This window comes from Mastomys coucha, unplaced genomic scaffold (assembly GCF_008632895.1).
Source record: "Mastomys coucha isolate ucsf_1 unplaced genomic scaffold, UCSF_Mcou_1 pScaffold13, whole genome shotgun sequence".
Classification (NCBI taxonomy): Eukaryota; Metazoa; Chordata; class Mammalia; order Rodentia; family Muridae; genus Mastomys; species Mastomys coucha.
The window spans coordinates 59,214,777-59,229,164 of NW_022196895.1; the positions used below are offsets into that span (position 1 = coordinate 59,214,777).

The 14,388-nt window shown below is 46.1% G+C and overlaps 1 protein-coding gene across 7 annotated transcripts in view; it reads right to left on the reverse strand.

Annotated features, from left to right (window-relative positions):
* Nucleotides 1-5,989, reverse strand: part of Piezo2 (piezo type mechanosensitive ion channel component 2) — a 388,432-nt gene extending 382,443 nt beyond the window's left edge. For 6 of the 7 annotated variants that reach the window (XM_031365853.1, XM_031365850.1, XM_031365855.1 and 3 more), the window contains exon 1: nucleotides 5,047-5,988. In XM_031365853.1, coding sequence (XP_031221713.1) covers nucleotides 5,047-5,110 — 64 coding nt within the window. In that variant the 5' untranslated portion in view covers nucleotides 5,111-5,988. Of the gene's footprint in view, nucleotides 1-5,046 lie in introns of all 7 variants that reach the window. The other variant, XM_031365858.1, reaches the window with a different exon arrangement.
* Nucleotides 5,990-14,388: the final 8,399 nt, after the last annotated feature.

The window sequence follows — 14,388 nt, forward strand, 5'->3', positions numbered from 1 at the left end:
TATAGGCATATCATCACAAAGCTAAAAATAAACATTAACAGTACAATTCAAGGGAGAATTGTTATTCAATAAGAAGATTGATATCTAAAACACTGCATTACAGTGGCACAAAAGGCCTGGCTAGTTAAAAACCCCTCCTGTCACAGATACACTCGTCCTTGTGGCTTGACTCTACAGAGGGGCTGTGTTGCTTTGCTCTGAATCCTGGTCGTCCCGTGGCCTCCTCGTGGCCCAGGTCCAGGCCTATGGGAGCTCTGAGTCAGCATGCCAGCTCTCCTGATTAACTACATAAATGTAACGCAGCATCCTGAGTTCATTAGGCACGACACAGGAGACTGGGTACACTCTTACCCAGAAGGTAGTACTCATGACTCCATTTTACAGCAAGGAAGAGGAAGAAATGACTTTAGGATCCTGTAGAAATAGCCACAGGCAGGCCATGATCACCTGGCAGCATGTCCTCACTGAAAGCTGAGGCAGGCCATGATCATCTGGCAGCATGTCCTCACTGAAAGCTGAGGTCCAAGGCAATGGGATGGTCTCAACCTACGACCAAACACACTTCCTACAAAGCGAGGTACCCACACAGAATTCCAGCCCACACATCTCAGCTGCCAACCACTCCTGGTCACCTGAGTTGAAATGTTTTCTTCTATAATTAAACAGTAAGTGTCTAAGCCAGTGGTTCTCAACCTGTGGGTCTCGACTCCCTTGTGGCAGTGTGTCCAATGACTCCTTCACAGAGGTTACCTAAGACCACCAGACAACACGGATACTTCCATTAGGATTTATAATAGTTGCAAAATTAGAGTTCTGAAGTAGCAACGAAAACAGCTTTATGGTTGAGAGTCACAAAACATGAGGAACTATATTAAATGGTTGCAGCATTAAGAAGGCTAAGAACAACTGGTCCAAACCTTTAATAGTAACAAACAGGCTGAGAAGATATGACCAAAATCAAAATTATTTTATATGCTTTCGATGAACCCTTCACCATCTATAATGCCCTTTGGCTGATTAAAATAAAAATCAGCTTTATCTGCAATTCTTGGACTATGCACAGTGTGGTTTCAAAATGATATCTAATAGTGAAAATGCAAAGAAACGTCAATGACCATAGATACACACAAATCAAACGGAGCCCCATATTTTAAATCCAGATGTTAGTTTTCATCAACGTGTCACAAACCTAAATACATCTAGAAAGAGGAATTGCCTCTACTAGACTGGCTTGTGGCCTTGTCGGTAAAGCATGTTTTTTTTTAACGGTTAATCTATGTAGAAAGGCCAGGCCCATGGCAGGCTGCGCTGTGCCAGCCCCAGACAGCTGAGCCTACGCTGTCTAAAACAGGAAGCTAAGCAAGCCAGAGGGCGCAAGGCTGTAAGCAGGGCTCCTCCATGGTCTCCGATTCAGTTCCTGCTTCTAGGTTTTTGTTTTGGGTTCCTGTCTTGGCTTCCCTCCATAATGGATTTAGCCTATTGGCCAAATAAATGTTTTCCTCCTTCAAGTGGCTTTTGGTTATGGAGTTTATGACAACAGAAACCAAAGTAGGACACATCCTAATCTTTCCTAATTCCGGAATAACCTCTAGTTAAGTGGGAAGGCTAGCACAGTGCTTCAGCACTTAGAATATGAGGCTCTGAGTTCAGAAGTGGGGGGAGAAGAATGAGTTGGAAATTGGAATCATACTGAAAGAAAATAAGCATAAAATATATATGATCATCAGTGATCAGCTACTATTATAGTGACGATAGACTGCATATTACAGAAGAGCTCTGTTGTTCTCCATTATGTTATGCATATGAAAGAAATCAACTGGCCAGCAAGAGGTCATAGATTATTCTGGAGATATTTGACATGTCCAATGGCTATGGAGATGAAAACATCTGTCAACCGATGTTCATTATGGATGGTAAACAACACTTTCTGGTTTGGTTTGGTTGTTAAAATGCAACACCTGCATACAAGAGGCCCAACATCACTTATCACGTTCCTTCTAATTTCTTGTAGCGAGCCAATAAAAAAATAAAAACCACTTAAGCATTGGGCTGAACACAAAGGCAGTTCATTTTTCAACACCACTCATTAGTTGGAGAGAGTAGGGCACTTTTGCAAGAAATTTTCAACATCCTGTAAAAGAAAGAGGTTTAAAGGAAATGTATGTGAGTTTCTATCAAGGCAAAGCTTTGAAGGCCGCCTTGCCCAGATATAAAAATAGACGGCTAAAACGCAAAATCGATTCTAATAGCAAGCCGGTCATTGTGCTCTTCGTGCCCAGGATATTAGGGAAATCTGAACATTTGATTTAGTGGCACCTTGGGAGCAAACAGACCTAAAACACCCCCAGTAACCTTGAAAATCTCTATTTCCTGTAGAAGGGAACCAAAAGCCAAAATAAAGTGATTTCTACCCAGCTACCTAAGGGTGCAGTGATTCAAGGCACCGTGCATCCTGGGACCTGGGCCATCTTTCCTAAGTGACAGCCAACATGCCAGGGATTCATGGAGGGAGCCTCCTCAGAAGCTCTACTCTCTCCTTCCAGGGACTTCTCTTTTTCTCTCTTCCAACATCAGACTTTGAGAGGCTAACAGAAGTCACACGCTATAAGGTGACAATACCTACTGCCAAACGTACACACATACATGCACACATGCACACACATACACACACTGAGATTAATTCCTATCATCTCGTACTTTCACATAACACATATCCGTGTGTGTTCACACTCACAACATACACTCTTACATACTCATGTATCCACAATACATTAGCACACCCCCACATCTTAACCCACAGGAGTATGGGCGTGCATAGAAAAGAGTAAACCTTGGGAGAGGATCCTCCAACCACCCTGCAAGGAAGCAGGATGGGGTGAGGGCTTCCATCCCTGCGATCCTGCAAGTCCAGCTCCTCCCAAGTAAGTCCGAATCTCAGAGCAGATTCCATCTGCATCCTGAGATGGACCCAGGCCCTTGGCTCAAGCTTGCAAATATGGATGCTGCAGGGAGGGGTTGTTGAAGAAATAGGAGGCATGATGGAGCTGGAACCACAGGTTTGGAGCAGTGCCCTTTCTTTGCCCAAGGCCCCTCTGGAGCCTCTAGACCATAGAACTTTCCTCTGGATGGCTGAGAGCATTAGTCCCATTAAAAGGCTTCAGGAATGTGTCACCAAAGTCTAGTGGAAATGACTCTACACAGCCCCTGTGGCTTGGGAAAGAAGGGCAGTGAGCTGAGTCCTGCTGAACTGCCAACCCTAGACAAGACAGCCAGTGGGCAATCAAGGGACCATTCCCAGTTCTCATTTCACAGAGTGGATCCAGATGGCTGTAGGTGGCCACCTGTTTAACTCTTCCAACAGTTCTCTGCAAAAGTGCTGCCCCAGGGGAGGGGTGAGACAATTTAAAGGGATAGAGGAGAAGGACGAAGCTGAGGAAGTGCAGCAAGGCAGGGAAAAAAGGCTTGGGGCTGGAAGAGAGCAGCTTCTGACCCAAAGGCCACTCCCCTTAAACTAAAATCCCCTAGTGAACTTGAGAACTTAACTAGCTTCCAATTAGCAAATCCAATTGGAAGGTGCCAGATGCATGGAAGAAAGGAGACAGAAACAGACACCACCAGTGTGCCTGGCATGGAGCTAAAGCTTTTCAAGTTCGCTTTCAAAAGCAGCAGGGGGAGAAGAAGTTCTCCTGGATTTTGAGAATCCTGTGCTCTCTCCTGGACAGACAGTGCAGACCACTGACGGAATGGCCCTGCCTGGAACCTGTAACTTCACCAGTCTAGATCAACAGCAGCCTGTCGGTGCCAGCCCCACCCCCTCTAGAAGCACCTGGTACAGTGTCTTGCTGCTTTTCTCCTCTCCCAGAAAACCCTGTTTTCCCGCAGTTTTTGGCACCCAAGTCTCCCAGAGGCTTCTAGCTAAAGCTGTTATTCCTGCAGACACCCAAACAACAGAACTCTACTCCAATTACCTGAGCAAATAGAACATTTTGCAGGGATGCAATTCCCAGTCACTAAATTCTGTCAAGATTCGAAAACAGACCAAACAAACAAGAAGTTTCCCTTTGTGAGAAAGCAAAGATCTCTTTATAAGTGCAAAACTTACTAGTGTGTTATATTTTCTAGCTCTTGCGGGGAGTAGATGTAAAGCCAAGCTTTGGAGCTCTGATTTTTTTTCTTTTTTAAGGACTGAGTTTGACCCTGGGTATGGATGCCTACCACTGCTGTGATCTTTAGACCCATACCCTCGTCCAGGATCCAAGGAGGATGAGGCTCGCCAAGGGATTCTCTTAGACTGGTCTGTCCCAAGGAGTGAGTCCCACTTTCTAATCCTTTAAATATCTGGAAAAGGCTGTTGCCAGAATGGCCGGATTAGGTCTGATGGTTTATAGCCTCAGCATCCAGCCCCTTTTGTTGTAAACGGAGGCTGTTGTGGAGGTAAAATACAGAATCATCAAGGCAGTTTCTCCTCCCCCCACCCCCGTCTCCCCTTTCCTTTTTACTACTGTTGGAATTGTTCACTTCTTTCTATGTGATCGCTGGATTCTAAGCTGGAGGAGAGATGATGACTTGAGTCACTTCTGGTCCCACAGTGGGCTGAGCATGTGGGAACTCTGCAGGGGTGGTGGTGGTAGTGGTGGCGGGGTGGGGGGTCCTTTCAAAGTCTGTTACAAGTCTCACAGGAGGGAGAGTCGCTTGTCTACAATCACTTTCCAGCCTTACTAGCATCCTTTATACACATCCTCTACAGGAAGTCCAGGAGACTTCCATCCAACTGACCAGGTCCACACAGCATGTCAATTCTGGTTACTGGAACTGACTAAGAAAGACCCTGGTCCTGAGCCCTACATTGCCAAGTTAAAACGCAGGTCTGTCACACTACAAACAGCACGCATCTGAAGCCCCTGCTACTCAGCCTGCGCAGCGGCCTCTCTCAGAACAGAATCCCTCCCGTAGAGCTCTGGACCCCTTCATATGGTGAGAAAGCCCTCTCCCAGGCGCTCTCTCATCTTCTTTCCTTAGTCACCTCCGTGAGCACACCACACTCACCTACTGCCAGGCAGATGGGGAGCAGCAGCCTGAAGATCAGCCCGCACACCACTTCCGAAGCCATCGTGTTGTGGGTCCTTGCTAGTCCGAGCAGTGGGGCAACGCTCGGGGGTCCCTAGAGCTGGGATGTCAGGCCCATATCTCCCTAGGGCCTCGTGCGCCCAGCGGCTCCTAGCTGCCCTGGCATCGCGTCGGCTGGCGCGGACGCTCTCTGCCCCGAGGGCGCGCTCGACGGGCCGGAGCCGCGCAGCTCACCGGGCTCTAGGCAGCCACCTAGCCAGGCGCCCGAGCCCCTGTGGCCCGCCCATGAAGTGTGGAATCGGAATCCAGCGGCAGCTGCTCCAGGGGTCGCCTGGGAAGGAGCCAAGGGAGGGACACTCTGGGAGTGAAGAGGGATGGGGGCGGCAAGGAGAGGGAATGGAGGAGGCTAGCTGTCCTCTGCCTGCTCTACAGGCGGCGTTCCGGGATGGCCGAGAGTTTCTAGCCAAACCCCTCCGAAGTAAGCGTGTCTGGGCGGCACAGCCTGGGCTCCGATGTCCACGCGGACTGCGGCGCTTCCCGGTGAGCTGAAGACCCGCAGGGCGCCCTGGAAGCCGCGTCCTGGAGCCCCAGCCTCGGGGCGGATCGCTGAGTTGCTGCTCCGCTCAGCCTCAGCGCCCCCAAGCTTCAGGCCAGGGAGAGCCGGGCGCCAACTGCGGAGCGCGGAGAAACATTCCCGACACGGCAGGGTCGCGCTGCCAGCCCGCAGGGATGCGAGTCCAGTCCTCCCCGTGAGATGCTGTGCGAGCCTGGGCCGGAACCAAGACCCAGACGCGGCGCGCGAGGCGCCACCACCGCGACTTTAGTGAGAAAAGAAAGCCCAGGAGCCCTGCCGACGTCCCCCGTCCCCAACAGGCGGAGCAGTCTCTCCCGAGCCGAGCAGCCCGGGCTCCCTGGAGGGCGCGCGCTTCTCCACCTTCAATGAAACTTTGCAAGCTCTCACTCCCGGACCGACGTGTCCAAGGGCCAATAGGAAGGCGGCTCCTAGCAGCGCCGAGTCCGCCCATGCGTGCTTGGAGAAGTAGGCGCCGGGCACCGGCGTGGGGCGCGTCCCGGTTGCACCCTAAACTCAGCAGAAGGCCCCGCCGGGTGTGCTAATAGTTTTGTTTCTTGTATATTGGTATTCCTAAGAGAGTATGGTGGTACTGGAAATGTTCTCTCAATAGCCTCCTACCTACTTGCTTTGTAGTCAAGATCTAGTCAAATCTGACTGGGAGACTCCTGTGTACCTGGGTCTCTGGTTTTATATTATTTATGAATGAAGCCATTTTTGGTGGTATGTGCTGAAGAGCTGTCGGAACCAGGAGAGAGGTGATCATGCATGTGAATGTATTGAGGACCACTCGGGTCAGTCAGGTCCATGGGTTAGAGTGGTAGGGAGCATTTCACATCCCCTCCTCAGCAGTACTCACAGCTTGTGCTGACTGTAAAGGTTGAAATGATCGACTAATGGGATGGGCCAATAAAAGTGAGCAGTTCTTGGTCCTTGAACCCCGTCACTTTAACCATATAAATGGCTTTAACCATATCTTTTCTGAGATACAGTAAACTTCCACCTCGAGTTCAAGTGCCTTCATCAATTCTCTAATACAGGGAAATTTAAAAACAGTTTGTGAAGATGACTGGTAACACAGGCCATCTATATGAGCTCGAATCCTAAGGAAACTTGTCAATCAGGCAAGAGCCCAACAGTAAAAAAAAAAAAAAAGAAAAAGAAAAATGATTAAGCTACCAAGAAATGTTCTATGTGTTGTACAGTGGTATAGCTCGTTCTGAGGGCCTAAGAAAGTGGCACCCTTAATTTTAAATAGCTTTGTATGAAGGCATGCATCTTGTTTTCTCTGACTATTTTCCATGTTTCTTATGACTTTACCATACCAAGAACTGTCTAATTTCCTTGAAACCTCTAAGTGGAGAAGTATACTTCTTGCTTTCCCTGCTACACCGGCTAATAGCTAGACTTCCACCATGTGCCCTGAGGAGGAAGTTCCAGGTGTCCAGACAAGGTCGGATTGAGGTACTCCACTCTAGCTTTAGTTGGAACTGCCTGCAGAGCTTTGTGAAAATCCTAACAGGCAGTCTTCACACTCCCAGAAACCCTGACTTAATTAGTCTGGTATGGGTCCACACTACATATATTTTTAAAGCCCTCAGGTGCTTAGCTATACAGTCATGTTAGAGAATCATTCAGTAACTTCATTTACACATCAGAACCCCGAAAACATGCATCCAAGGAGATTTTATACCATCATCACCAAACCAAATCCACCCTCAGAGGCTGAATCCCCACGAGGACTGGCTGTAACATGAATATCAATAACCAGTAAAAACTATTTCCAGTCATCATCTTCTATACCTTGAGGAGTAGGTCCACCGTCTAGACAGGCTTATTTCCAAGGACACACAGCCTATCAGCTTATGGTTTCTTGTTCAGGTTTCTTGCTCAGTAGCTTTCAGCCCCTGCGCCGCTGGATTTGCTGTGCTGAGAAGGTAAACCTTACAGAGCACTCCCAGACATATTGTTCTGATCCTTGGATGCGAGTTTAGCACAAAGAAGGGAGTAAGCTCATGTCTAGATCTTGACTGGTGAATGATGCCTTCATATTATCTACGGTCTTGACGTTTTCATCTAGAAATAAAGTAAAATAATAAAACCCACCTGATGGAATCCTACACATATAAAGAAAAATGTATACAGCACTTAGAGAGAAAACAGTATTCACAGCCCCTCATCTGTGTGTGTGTGTGTGTGTGTGTGTGTGTGTGTATGAGAGAGGGGGAGGGGTTGATTTTTTTGTTTTAGCTATATGAGCATTTTTTCCTGCATGTACGTATGTGCACCATAAGCATGCCCAGTGCCCAGTGAGGCTAGAAGAAGGCAGCAGGTCCCCTGGGACCAGTGTTATGAAAGGTTGTAAGCTGTCATGTGCATGCTGAGAACCAAACCTGGGTCCTGTGAAAAAGTAGCCAGAGCTCCTCCCTGTTGAGCCATCTCTGCAGCCCCATTTATGTTTTTAAATTTGGTTTGATGCTGTATTGGTTGACAGTGTCATTCAGTAAAAATTATTTCAGGGATCCTGGATCTACGGGGTCAGTCAGTTCCCCAGTTCATTGTTTATCTGCTTCTCCCTGCTGTCCACGATGAAGGGGAGCTTTAGTTGCTCTAGCAGGAGGGTAGGCTTAACACTTGAAGCACTCCCACAGACAACACTGCAGACTGCTCAACATGACCTCCTGTTGACTGGAGAACCTTCAGTTACCTATCTTTTCAGACTGCAGAGGGTCTGTTCCTTTCTGACTTCAAATGCTTTGTTTTCCAAACCGCTTCTCACGAACTAACAAATATTCAAGAGAGATCAATGGCAAGCCTTCCAAAATCCTCGCTCACTCCAACTCGTGCACACTATACAGACGCCCACCTCTGAATTATAGTGAACTTCTCTTTCACTGCATATGCTGGCAGCAGCATGACATATACTACTTTTCATATATGTATATGTATAGGTATGTATATCTATAGCATATATGTGTGTCTATTTGATTTGTTAGTATATATATGTTAGTATATGTATGTTAGTATATATATGTGTAAAAAGAAACATCATCTTCAGTGGGTGTCAGTTTCCTCTATCAATACAACAGGCAATGATCTCTTTCAATTCTACCCTCTCAAGTATTCTGTTAGCATCTTTGAAAGGTCTTCTAAAGGGCAGCTACTATCCACAAGCTAACTTTATAAAGTGTTGTCTCTACAGAGAAAATGAAAGCTGTCAACCCGGCATTTTCTCCCCCAGTGAATCCTGCCAAAATCCATTGGCGCCACCCAGCCTATGGAGAATTTGGCATCCCTTGCCACGGGAAAGTGGATGCCTTCTCACACTGATGATACGTTGTCTTCCTTACTGTGTACCGATATAATCTTTTAACATAGACATTGCTGTGGTTTCATAATAACTGTCACTGTTTCTGTAAGGAACAGTATTCATTTGTAAATTAATCCTGTTAAGGGCCACACAGGGTTTGGCTTTTGTGCTTAAGAAAACATGGGGACTGGATCAAAGCACTTATAACTCAAAACCACTAGTTGCACTTTTAAAATGTATCTTAAAAGAAAATTGTGTCCACACTGAACAGATACACACTTCTTGCTTGTCATTATTTTTAAATAATACAATTAATATCTGTGTGAAGCGTTTACATTGTATTCGATATCAGAAGTAATTTAGAGCTTAAGGCAAGAAATTGAGCATAGGTCACATGCAAGTTCTATGCCTTTTCACATCAAGGGTTGGAGGTCCTCAGACTTTGGTGTGCATGGGTGGGTCAACTAGCAACATGGTGGGGCTTCGAGCCAGTCCCATGGAACTACCAGGAGATTACGGGGATTGTGAGGCTATAACTTTTTAAGACTAACAGTTTAAAATTTACAACTCCAAGTATTTTCAACATGCTCAAACTTAAAGGCTAGACAGTCTCTAGTGATTTGTAGGGGACATAATCTTGCTCTGTTCTGTTAGGAAGTCACCCCATGAAATCTTCAATGAATAATCAACAATGGAATCCACCCTTTCTGACATCTGGATCTTAGATGGAACTTCCTATTGGGTTTGCAGACAATTCACATCATGGCCTTTATTGCAGTTTGTGATAGAGCATGGATTCCAGATCTGAGGCCAATTGTTTATTTTGTGTCTGTCCCTCAAAAACTTTCAAAAAATTAATCACCTGTCAGGTAGGTACATTATCTTTCCAACTGGTCAGTAAGCCCTGAGGTAATGACTCCTTATTTCACCTGTAAAGTGGACCACAAAACAAATACTACTTCCAAATGAATTCATCCTTTCATATCTCTCTCCCTCTCCCTCTCTCTCTCCCTCTCCCTCTCCCTCTTCCCCCCCCTCTCTCACACACACACACACACATACACAGAGAGAAAGAGAGAGAGAGAGAAAGAGAGAGAGAAAGAGAGAGAGAGAGAGAGGAGAGGTGAAATTTCATATAAAAACAACAGACTATATCATTTATTTTTGTTGTAAAATAAATACATAGCAAACATTTGTGAGTCTGCGGAGGAGGTAGGGTGCTGTATTGGTGACTAGCCTTGGGCACCATAGGTACCCAGGTGGCTTATGCTAAAATATGAAAGCATCATTCATTATTTACAGCCTACATCAGAAGTAGATTTTTATCTTGGGCTTGCCTGACTGTGCTCTGAGAACTGGCTCCCGAAGCCTTTGAAGAGACTGTCCGTTAGAACTTCATTTTGTCCAGAAGGTCTTATCGAACTCTGAGACAGTTTCACAAAAGATGCTGGAATTTTCAAAATCATTTAGCAGTGAGCTGTAATAATTTCATCGTTTTCCTTTTCTAGACAAACACAGAAATGAGAAAAGCCTGTGTGCCTGTGTCCTATCAGATATTATAAGTTAAGGCATGCATGTTTGGGGGTAATTTGGATTCCAGGCATATTGATTGGAAACACCATCTGAACCCCTTGAACAAGCCACATATTGCTAGTAAATGGAGGCTCTTTAAATTCATTGATCATCTTAAGAGGCTTCAGCTGTATGTAAACATAAGCAAGTATAAGGCCAGGAATATCTTACTGCTAGTTAATAACAAGCCTGACATTAGCCTGTAACCAGGACCAGGAAGAGCCCTCAGGAACTAACTGTGCAGTGGGGCCAGTTTCTTTTACTTCCCTACAGTGCCACCTTTTGGCTGAAATATTTAAAAATGCTCCTACCTTCAGAGAAAGCCTGCAATTAGACACACTCAGCAAGCAAGCATCCATGCAAGCAGAGGACAGGATGGTGGGCTCTGACACACAGCAGTGAGCAGAACCACCGTATCCCTGCCTTCTCAGAGTGGCCATTCGCGAAGGACAGGCAGACATCTACCAGTAAGTATAAATAATTAAGCGAGAGAAACCTGTATGCTAAAAGTATTAGGCACAGAGGGAAATATAGACAACTGGAGAGGGATGAAGGATCAGGTCTCTGCAGAAGAGGGTGTTTCTTGCACCTTGCAGTGACTCTAGCTTTATCAGAATGTTGCTCTGTGAGAGCCCACACTGTGTCCTGTGCCTCACTGTCTCCCAGGGACTTCAGGCAGGATGGGGCCTAGAGTAGACACTGAATATTTGTTGAATAGACAGTTTATCTAGATGAGGAGGGGGGGGAACAAACATCATTTCATGAAGAAAGAATGGACAGCATCCCAGAGGCCATATGGCTCCATCCTGTGTCACCTCTAGGTTGCACTTAATGTGGCATAATATAACAATTCACAGGTTGTTTTCTTTGCTCTTAAGTTGTGACAGCAGTAGTAGCCACTGATTAAACACAATCAGGATACAAGACACGGGCTGGCAATGTTCACAGGAACATTGTAAGGTAGGACTAGAAGCCTCCCCTTTGCTCCTTAGTCCTCAGTCCTTGCAGTGGAGAGGGAGCAGTCCTAAGTTCTCACAGGGAGCACTAAGAGACCTGCACCACTCTTGTTGCAAGGACTCCCCAGAGGTCATCTGACTTTACAACCTTCTGTATGCTTCCTCCTACTATGGAGCTGTCTGTGAGTACTTTCTGTCTCTGAGCATACACAGCACAGCTACATCTTCCCCGGCCTGCAGGAACACCATAACCATGAGTGCTCCTTCATAGGTCTGAAGAGCATTCATGCGGCCGGCCCTCTTACTCCCAGAGGTGGGAGGCTTAAATGGTCCTGAGGAAGGTGTGGCCAGGCAAGGCAAACAGATGTAGCCCAGGTGTCGATAGACTTTGAGAAGGAATGGTCCAATATGGCTTCTCTACGGTCAGTGCCAGTTTTTCTTTAGCTTGCCCAACGATGAGATAGGCATCTTTTGTTTCTCCAAGATTCATTTCCCTCTCCACAGGAAGTGCTTTTCTTACGTGCACTGGGACCTGAGCAATGACCCATCACTGAAGACTCCTTTCCCCCAAGTTTATAGCAAAATCCTGCAAATCAGAATCTTTTGGCAGCACAGGGTACTGCATCTCATTTCCTTTATCGTGCAAGGGTTCCTGTGTCCCTCCTCCTTCAGCAGCATGGGTCTTTGTACCCTCTCTTCCTTGCATCATTGTAATCAGGCAGCTCCTAGGATCATTGCCCCATCTCCAGTGAGGGACGAAATCCTTTTACTTATACCCTACTAATAGAGTTGAAAAACTTAAGCATGCAAAAATGAAATGTGCTATAAAATTAAAACTGATAGTTCATCAGGGGTACATCTTGCTGACATAAAACACAGCTCTCGCCTCAAAGAGCCTAAAGGACTTTATCTGTGAGACAAAGACAATGACTATGATCTGGACACATGGATTCAGGTTACTGCAAATAACATCTTCCAACCTAGAAGGGGTTTTACGTAGCTTTTACAGAAACCAAAAGAAGTCAGTAAATCAGAGCATTTCCCAACTGCACTGGAAGCATCCGCTGAGCAGGTTACAGCCAAGCAAGGGGAGGCATAAGATTTTGATGACATCTCTCATTTGCAGGCTGGAGAAAACTGGTGGTCTGCTGAGAATGCATCCAAAGACTCTACTCAGTACCCAAGGAGATATGAGATCCGGCACTGAGATGAGCAACAAATCACCATTCGAGAGAAGAAAGATAACTGTGACTTTCAGCCACAGAATTCTAATCAATCTCAGTCAATTGGCAGCATCTTCAAGGTAAGGGTGGCATTCGTTTACTTAATTTCAGTCAATGATCTTTTCCAAATTTTGAGTTTTTAATGATACGCATCCCCAAAACACTGACAATTTTAGTCACTGTATGATATTTGCTCTTCTATCTCAACTGAGTCCAAGGGCTCCACAGTTTGTGGGCTCAAGAGCAGAATAAAATGTGAGCCTGTCTTAGGGTCTCATTGTTGGGAAGGGACAACAACATCATCAAGGTAACTCTTGTAAAGGAAAATATTTATTTGGGGCTGGCTTCCAGTTGCAGAGGTTCAGCCCATTATCAACATGGTGGGAAGCATGGCAGCACACAGGCAGCCATTATCAACATGGTGGGAAGCATGGCAGCACACAGGCAGACATGGTGCTGGAGCTGAGAGTTCAGATCTTCATCCAAAGGCAGCCAGGAAACTGTCTTCTGTAGGCAGCAGGAGGAGACTGAAATTCCACACTAGGCAGAATTTAAGCATAGGAGACCTCAAAGCCCATACCCACAATGACATACTTCCTCTAACAACCCACACTTATTACAATAAGGCCACACCTTCAAATAGTCCCATTGCCTGTGGGCCACACATCCAAACACATGAATCCATGGATACCAAACCTATTTAAACCACTATATTCTACTCCCTGGCCCTCATAGACTTGTAGCCATAACATAATGTAAAATGCATTGAGTCCAACTTCAAAGGTCCCCATAGTCTATTATAGACTCAACAATGTTTAAAAGTCCAACTCCTTTAAGCTTTATTGACTACAACACAATTTTTTCTCTTGGGCTGTTTCCACTCCCTGTTAGCAGCTCCTCTGGCAGGTATCCCACAGCGCTGGTATCTCTAACATCATGGGGTCTCCAAGACAACTTCAACTTCACAGCTTCTTTTTTCCGTCTCTGGTATCCACTCCTTCAAAGGGCTTGGGTCACTTCTCCAGCTCTGCCCTCAGTAGCATTCTAGGCTCTGGTTGACTCCACTGCAGCTGCTGTTCTTGGTGGTCATCCCATGGTACTGGTATCTCCAATACACGTGGGTGTTCTGCTGCAACTAGGCTTCACTTTCACCAATAGCCTCTCATAGGCTCTCTTCATGGTGGCAAGCCTCAACTTCTTGGCATGACTCCTTCAGTGCTGGGCACCCAACTGCTAACTGAGGCTGCACTTTCACCAATAGCCTTTCCTGGATCCTCACAGTACCAAGCCTCAACTGTTCTCCATGACCCCTTCATGCCTTCAAAACCAGTACCACTTGGTTATTCGTTACACATTACCAAGTCCAGCTGCCAGCATGAGGTCTATTTCTAGAAACACAACTTCTTTGGGAAAACACTTCCCAGAAGATTATATCTCAGTAATGCTGGTCTCTTCTTAATCACTGTTAATTTCTTAGCTCCCACTAACCAGCATCAATTGTCCCAGTAACCCTTCCTATTCTCAACTCTAAAGTCAGAGCCATGTGGCCAAACCCGCCAAGTTCTGCTGCTTGCTGGGGCTGGAACATGGCCCCTTGCTCTATTACATCTTCACCAGTATTCTGTTTTTCAATGATTTCCTTCACTGACTGTCCTGGCTATCCTAGAATGTACTCTGTAGACTGACCTG